General features: G+C 37.0%; 1 protein-coding gene across 1 annotated transcript in view; it reads right to left on the bottom strand.

Moving 5' to 3' along the window:
* Positions 1 to 235: 235 nt before the first annotated feature.
* Positions 236 to 8,921, bottom strand: part of efnb2a (ephrin-B2a) — a 44,692-nt gene continuing 36,006 nt past the window's right edge. Inside the window, exons 4-5 of the mRNA XM_088415664.1 lie at positions 7,002 to 7,112; positions 236 to 4,086 (exon numbers count right to left, since the gene is read on the bottom strand). Coding sequence (XP_088271790.1) covers positions 3,680 to 4,086; positions 7,002 to 7,112 — 518 coding nt within the window. The 3' untranslated portion in view covers positions 236 to 3,679. The remainder of the gene's footprint in view (positions 4,087 to 7,001; positions 7,113 to 8,921) is intronic.

Here is an 8,921-nt window from a genome sequence, read left to right as displayed (position 1 = left end):
AAATACATGTTCAGATGCCATACATTTTTCATTTTGTCCTTTTCACAGCTAAACCTTTTCACAATGCTAAAACAAAGTTGAAATCATATGCAGGGAATAAAACTAACAGCAGGCTTTTTTGACACTTTGTTGTTAAACAATATGTCATTTGAAACATATTTCAGTGGTTAAGAACACTTCCCGTTAGTGTGTGTGCATATATATATATATATATATATATATATATATATATATATATATATATATATATATATATATATATATATATATATATATATATATATGTGTGTGTGTGGGTGTGTTGGTGTGTGTCTATAATATTAGAATTGATTAAAAAATAAATAACAATTGCATATTTGCTGATTTTGTGGCCTCTTAGAGGCACAAACCTCATACTAGGCTTGGCTTATCGGTGAAATTTGATGCAATTCATGAGAAAAATGGGGCACAATACACCAAAAACAGATATGATCACAAGACAAGGATTTGTGAAATCACAAAAATATTAACATGTACAGTCTTTCAAACACATGCAAAGATGACAATGGAGGGTTTGTTTGATGAAATTAGGGGCACTGGGTGTGTATGACATACAGTATACGCTACACTGAGCAAGTTGGACACAGCTACTCTGCTCTATAAGAGCAAAGGGTCCAAATCCCCCTCACCTGGCCCTGCTTCCCCTGGCGATCTCATGAAATGACATGAAGCATATTATCAAATAATAAAATATCTAGGCTGGATAATGTGCACATTTATCATAATATAATATCAACTCTTGCCATGCCAACACCTATCTGTGCTCTATTATACAAAAAAAATCATATTTTTCATTTGATTTTATTTTTTTTTTTCAATGGCATGTGGTACTTTGCGAATGATTGTTTTAAAGCCCCAAGACAAAGAAAGTATGATGATAATGAAGAAACAGTGACGATCCATGAGCATGTCCCTGCTTTTAATAAAAAGTCAGCACTGGCCATACTATTTAGGCTTGAGATGCCCTGTCCTCAGATGTTTACCATAAACTTTAGAGAACCTAGAGCTTTCTCATTTAGCTACAGTATGCTAACCTCTGTAGTATCTCATCGCTTTTATACATATGATATATATATATATATATATATATATATATATATATGTGTGTATATACATGTATATATATTATATAACACACACACACATACACCGTATTTATACACACCGTATTTTTCGGGCAATAAGCGGCAGTTTATAGTCCAGTGTGGTTTATCTGCAGGGTTTGTTTGTTTTTGGTTTTGTTTTGTTTTTTTTGCTAGCCACCAGGAGACAGTCCATCGGTAAAGCAAAGTTTTTCGGTGTCAAATTAAGAAACAACTATGAAATGGAACTGAAATGATGTGAACCAATGGCTGTGGCCAAAAAGAGTTTCAAAAATCTATTATTAAAAATATATAAAGTATGTCTAAGTTCTTGTATAAAAATTACACTATATATATATATATATATATATATATATATATATATATATATATATATATATATATTAGGGCTGCACAATTAATCGACTTTTAATCGCAATCATGATATTGGCTGCCACGATTAATTAAGCTGATCTCCAGGGATATAAACATTTAAATAGCCGACTGTCAAATCAAGTACTTTCAGATATCCTACCACCAGGGGGCAAACACAAACGCAAGAGTGAAATTTCAGCTTAAGAAATAGCAAGCGAGCAAATCATGCAGGAACGGCTAGAAGGGCAGTAGCATTAGCAGCCTCAACTGAAGTAGGCTTCATTATTTGCAATTTTCACTCAGCAAGTTAAGTTATCTGTGTTGCCCTGTGTGTCAAGTTTTTACCAGGTCTTGCGTGAATTTGTTTTAATTACAGTACTTTATTTTAATTTATTAAGTGTCAAGTGACTTGAAGCCTTTTTTATATATTGCTTGTTTACAAAAAGTAATAAAGCAATAAATAGACATGTTTTTCCACTAAACATGATCAATAATCGTGATTAATAATTGTGATTTCAATTTTGACTTAAATAATCATGATTATTGTTTTGGACATACTCGTGCAGCCACAAAGTGTGTGTGTGTGTGTGTGTATATAGATATATAATTGTATGTATACAGTATTATGTTCTATAAATATGTTAAATATGCAGGCAAGTTCAGTCTGCTGAAGATAGGACGTTGCTGTAAGCAGACAATTTAAAAAAAAAAAATAAATAAAATGAATACAAATTTTTTTAAAAAACGTCCATATACCATCTTTCTGCACAAACATCTGATGTTAGAAGAACTGCGTCTTATACCCCAGTGCGGCTTTTTCGTGACTATTTTTTGACAAGTTTTTGATGCTGCAACTTAAATACTGGTGCGGCTTATAGTCCAGAAAATACGGGGTGTGTGTGTGTGTGTGTGCATATATATATATATATATATATATATATATATATATATATATATATATACACACACATACACGTGTGTGTGTGTGACTGTATCCTGTATATAAAAAAAGACACAAAGGCAAGCTGTATATTTTATTGCCCGATACAACTTGTCATTTAAAGCTGATGTTTTGGGGAGGTGAGTTACGATTAACACTACCAGGATTCAGATTATGGCCAATCTTTCCTGATCACGGTCTATCTATTGACTGCCTTGAAGAGTGCAGCTAAAAAAAACAGCGTTAAAAGTGCTGCTCAGTGTTTTGAAAGCCCTCTGTGCCTTTGAACAGACCTGTCCCAGGCATCCTCACTCTTCCCCCCTATCTTGAACATACTTGCAACTCCACTTGAATTTGAATACTACATACAAAACGATGTGCCCAAAGAGAATGAATTTAACTTCAATGTGCACACAGCTACACCAGGATGTGAACCATTGTAACATATTTTGACAGGATGGGATATACTGTATATTGGGTACAGCCTTCAAGTAACATGGAAGGAGGATTTGGTTAGAACATATCTAAGAATGGGGACAAAAAAGACACACACATACTCACAAAACAGTTGGCATTGATGGATGTGCGTAGTATTATGGGGGTGTATGTGTGGCTGACAACATGTTTGGGTGAGATCTGTGGGTTAGTCAAGAAAGTCCCAGAGAAGATGGGTGCAAAAATGTATCCCCTCTTCCTTGTTTGCCTGAATCCATATAGTCATTCAAGCCAGTGAACATCAAGGGAGGGCAGCCATTTTGTGAGTTCATGTTCAGCCGACATGCGCCACACTCGCTGTCCTCTATGGCATATGTCATCCTTCTCATTACATCAAAAGCAAAATAACACTTGCATCTCTCCAACCTCTCTGACATATCGCACATATCTAGCGTAACATGCGAGTCACTTGTACGTAAACCAAAAAAGGGAAAAAGATTGGGCAAATATACTTTAAATTCTTCCTCCCTTACTCCAAGTCAGAGAGTAGCAGCAGCAGCAGCAATTTCTCAAGCCTCTGCCAATCCCGGTCAAACTCACTGCGAGTGAGAAGAAGTCGGTATGATCTAATCTTGACAACGGAAATATTACTGACAAGGTTTCAGAGGAGAGGGTTGGCAGAATGTGAGAAGAAGGGTGAGGGAGTTTGTTTGCCGGCATCAGAGGCCGTGCCAGTTGAAAGCATGAACCTGCCCCCTCTCTACCCTGGGAGTGATCCAATATGTCTCATGTTTTTCAGCATACTTCTTCAGACTTTGTAATAGATGTTGGCAGGGCTCTGCGGCGGCATCTCTTGGACTATGTAGACCGGGTGGCCGTAATCGCCACTGACCTTCTCGTAGTGGGGGCAAAAGACGCTGTCAGCAGTCCTGAGCGGGATGATGATATCGCTGGGCTCAGAGCCATTATTGTTCCCGCCGCTGCCGCTTCGCTTAGGTGTGGCCAGAGTGCTCAGCGACAACGTCGCCGCGTGCTGTGGCGAGTGCTTGCGGTGACGCCGCCGGTACTTGAGCAGCAGCAACACCAGCATGATGATGATGATTATAAAGATGACACTGCCTGAGGCAATGCTGACAAAGATGGCCACCCCGGAACCGATGATATTGGACGATTTCCCGCCGGTGTTGTTTACATCGCTTTCTCTGGATGCTGCACCTGACAGACGGAGCAAAGCATGAGTGTCGAAATGACAGAATAGACTTGTTTTTCGTTCAAAACATATCTGTCCATCATACTGCATGAGTTAGGGTTAGTATGTGTTAGTATGTGTTCATTTAAGCTATTTTGAAAAGGTTTGTGCTTTAAAAAGGTCAACCACAAACCTTTCCTTATAACAAGATATTTTTTTGAATCCCCACTAGTATAAACATGATATTCTGATTAATATTGTGTTCATGGCATATGAATTAAGTAGCAAAATCCACCCCTTTTTGTCCATCTCGGGGCTGCCATTCAGTCACTTGCTGATAACTCTATCAGTACCATGGACGAGAATTTTCGTCATGAAAAATACTTAGGTTGTGTGCCATTGACAGGAATTCTTGTCACCTATGTTTTTTTTCTTTTAATGAATGGATAGATGATACTTGTGGCCAGCACTCACCTTAATATTATGCCAATCGAGCACTGTTGTAATATAGCGATATACATATGCAAACTGTTATTTTGCCATCAAAAACCCATTTTCACTGTTTTTGTTCATTTTGTATTTATATCTTATTTGTTTCAAAGGTACTGTTTGGAAGAAAACACATCTTTTCACAAAAAGCCTTTTTTTAATCTTTTTTTACCAAAACAGATTGGTGTTATTCAAATGACCGGTTTTCAAACAGTGATCGTTAAAGAACGGAATAAGATAGAATCTTACCGTCTTTTTCTAGGTAAAGTATGGAATCCAATCTGTCAAATGGCATCACTAATGCTTACATAGTCAAACAATAAAATATTGTCGGCCTTGAAAGATACGTCAAAATGCTTGCAATTGGCTGTCACTCAACGCTTGGCACTGAGTTAACTGAAAGTGATATCAGAGCTCAGATAAAGACTAATCACGGATCAGACCAAATTTAAAAAACAAAAACAAAAAAAGAAACATAGAGGTTAAGCTGTGATTGGGTGTTACTGGAGCACTAACAACTGTGAAGTCATTTTCAATCAACAGCAGGTAACAAATTGGGCATCCCCTGAGATGGAGGAAAATGTTTTTTTTGTTTTTTGTTTTTTTAAATAGAATATTGTCTGGTGAAGAAAATTTTGGATTGACTTCCTCTTGAAGAACATTCAAGACATTGCACTTGTTCTGCATAGTGTGCTTGGTCCTTTCCCCAAAGCACTTCAAAAAGCTTTTGCAGAATTAATGAACAGAATTACTCATAACTTTGTTTTCATAATGTATCCTTCAAAGGGAGATGGAACAGCACAGTGAAAAGACTACAGTACAAAAGAGTAACTAAGAATCCTTATATTGAAAGCTTTTTTATGAAGGTCAAATTCAATTCAAATTCTATCCACCCTATTAAGACTGCTTCCTTAAAGCTTGGACAAGCTGGATCTGTACTGAGCTGTGAACCTATCTGAACCTTTTGAATTTTACAGTTATCATTTTACGAGGTTGTTGTTTGTCATTTAAAAAATAAAATGCCACAACAGGACAAACAAACATCCAAAATGCAGCTATGATACAAGCCAGGTGTATCGTTTTAAAACCGAGGCTGTAAGACCATCGCAGGGCTTGCTCAACAGACGGAAAGGAAGGATCTATGTATTTATCTATGCAGTTGAAACACCTATCTACAGATTCTAGTGTCAACTGGCAACTTTTCAACACACAACAAGCCAGCACTGGGCCCCCTGTCAACAAGGTAGCTTGCAATTTATCCTCGATTAACTAGTATCCAGTATTGTGGAAATAACTTGATATGTGCTATATATTTGTGTTACTATAGATTACACTGATTACTATGTATTGTAGGCATTTGGTGATCATTTTCACTTCTCTGGCACGTTTACATTAATATGATGATGATTATTATTATGATTGTTATTATTATGATTAAATAACGATGGAACAGAAAACCCTGTAAATTAATCTATGGAAGTGGGAATTTTTAAACTAATTTTCCAAGTATCCTAGACTTATAAACAAGTAATATATGCCATAAATTTTATTTAAAAAAAAAAAAAGGGGTAGCAAAGGGTTAAAGGTATTAAAAGAAAATTGAATACATTGGCACATTTTACTGTGGTATTTTCAACGTTCCAATATAAAAATCACTATTAAAACAGTTCTGGAGCAGCTGTGTGCATTGTGTGTGTTGGAGTGTTGTGTTTAGGACTTGTGTTTAGGAGTGGGACTGGGAACACAAAAAAAAAAAAATTGCAGTGGGGCCCATCAACATGATGTTATTCAGCTGACTGACGGTTTGGTGTGCTCAGGTGCTACCTGGTGTCCATTCTTTTCTGCGTATCTCCTGAGGCCTAAAAGTGATCTTTCTTCAGTAGTACTGAGGTAAGAGTTGATAGAAGATGACAGGCAGCCTAAAGCTAGTACCCTTCTGCTGTTCTACAAGGAATGATACTTTCTCATAAAATCTGCTCTAATGCCCATTATGTTCCTGGTAAAAGCTGTCATGAGGGGAGATGTTTTTTTTTAATGATAGCACAGTTTCAGTTACAGTTATGTCTTCTGGTAGGATTTTTTAATTATTCTAAATTCTAAAGAAATGTCTCATGCGTCCATGTGGATACATTAGTTTTGATTTTGTTCTAAAATTAGCATTGCAAGAATGTAGCGAGGTGGCATAAAGATGGCATAAAATCAGTTCATTTTCCTGAACATGTCACTTCAATGATGGATTATAAGGGGGAGACCAGCATAATGATGATTTGAAAGTCCTTGAAAGTGATGAGGCCAGAAATGCCTTTCACATTAATGGCTAACATTCAATTACAGCCTGATTGATTGCTGTCCTTTCTGTCCAGCACTTCCTTTGTAATACAAAATTGTTTCAATAAATTCTGCACTCAGTTGCCACTTTTGCACTATTTAAAATGGCAATATACAATCTCACCTGGCTTCTCGAGCACTTCATTAGTTTTGTGGGTGTCCTTGCTGTCTGGGTGCTTAGGAGAGTAGGGAACCCTGGTGGGTTTGTCTTTGGATGAAATCGGGTCAGTAGGATCTGAAAAACAGAACCAAGAGTTGTTGGGTTTTTTTTTTAGCTTCGAGACCACAGTTTCCAAGGTAATCATGCAAGTATTTCCAAGTCTAAATGACAACAACAACGAAATAATGCTAAAACAAATATTCATACAGGCTTACAAAAGTACACCTTATCACAATAATGAGTGAAAACCACTACAGTGGTTTTAAGGATCCATGGAGCACAACAGTGTAATTCACCCCACAAAAACATACATTAGATTGAAGACTAAAGACTAAAGATTGGTTGTCAATATGCACCTTATGATTAGCCAGCGGCACAGATCATTTATGGTTCATTTATGATTAGTGTAACGTTATTATTGGGTTAGGACATTGCCTTACAACAAACACAGACAGTGACCTGTGTGTGTCGCTGCTAGCTTCCCGACACACAACAGCCACAACATGCTTTCTTTTTAATCCCAAGGGACTTTTCACAAACCTGGCATTAATGCCCAACTTGGGCTGACTTTCAAAGGGTCATAACACCATCAATTATAAATATATTTTTTATTTCAACCCCTCAAACATTAACAGCTATTCAATGCTGCACATTTTACAGGCTGGAATATGCAGATCTATGATGCGTTGAAATAAAACGCTTCCCTGCAGCAAAATAAAAAGTTTTCCTGCAACATTTAGTTCTTGGATCGTAGCCTTTTGTCAACTACAAGTCCCACAATACAAAGCAAGAACTTTGAATTACGGGAGTTAGGTTAAGTCTAAGCCACTCAATGAAGTTGAAAGGCTTGCAAAAGTCATAAGTTGTCTGCCAGTGCCCCCCGGTGGTTTTGGAGTCTCAACACAAAAATTTCTAATGCACACTGTTTGCGAGTTGCCGTTGAGAGGATTAATGCAAAAATTGGGAAAAATGCATGATAAAACATCAGGATTTCCATATTTCCAGTTTGTAATGGCACTAAATGAGCTCCACATGGGCTAAGTTTGACATCTGCAAGGGTGTACCTCTCGACCTCCCGTTTGCAAGCATTTAGAGGGGACAGCAGGATGGCATATTGAAAGTCGACATGTTTTGACTCTGCAATATTTTAGCCTACTAGAGTTTTTTGTATGCTTTTCCTTTGATATCACATATCAAAAACATCTAAAAGCCCAACTTCGATCAAAATTGCCCACAGGGCTTAATGATTGATTATCAGCGCCGTATTGCCATTAAAAGGAGGTTGGCATCATAAAGATAGGGCTGTAGACTTTTTGCAATGGTTGCACTGGTGCAAACAACCATTTTTTGGGTGCGCCGACACAAATGTTAGGTGCACAATCACATTTAACACCAGTTTTATAAATGTAATGTTACAGGATTTTTGGGCGGTGACCTGACAAATTCCAATGCCCCTGCCAGAACCAGCTTCAAGCCTTGTATGTCACTGGTGTTGAACTGATCCCCCATATGTCACAATTTGGTCAAAGTACTATTATTATTCATTATGAGGGTTGGGCACTGTTTGAATTTGGGTGAACATACAGTAGATCTGATTCTCTTTTCGATTTGACTTCACTTTCTACTGTTTTTCAATTTTGCTTCTTATAATACAACTAATAATAGGAATAATAATAAGGCGATAAGGATTTAAAAGCAGATTATTAAAAACAAAAAGGAGCTAACAAGTAATGAGTTTTTTTGGACGAACCACATAAACGTGTCTGTTCCTTAACTTCATGAACTTTATGTTTGAGAAATTTGCAATAAGCTAATCAAAGGGTTATTTTTAACCAACATCAATTTGATCCATTTTGGAGAACCTCAAGAAAATGCAATAATACA

The sequence above is a fragment of the Hippichthys cyanospilos genome, chromosome 5, assembly GCF_059441005.1.
Source record: "Hippichthys cyanospilos isolate Australia breed blue-spotted pipefish chromosome 5, RoL_Hcya_1.0, whole genome shotgun sequence".
NCBI classification, from domain to species: Eukaryota; Metazoa; Chordata; class Actinopteri; order Syngnathiformes; family Syngnathidae; genus Hippichthys; species Hippichthys cyanospilos.
The sequence above is the reverse complement of the archived record's forward strand: the minus strand, read 5'-3'. Positions and strand labels throughout refer to the sequence as shown.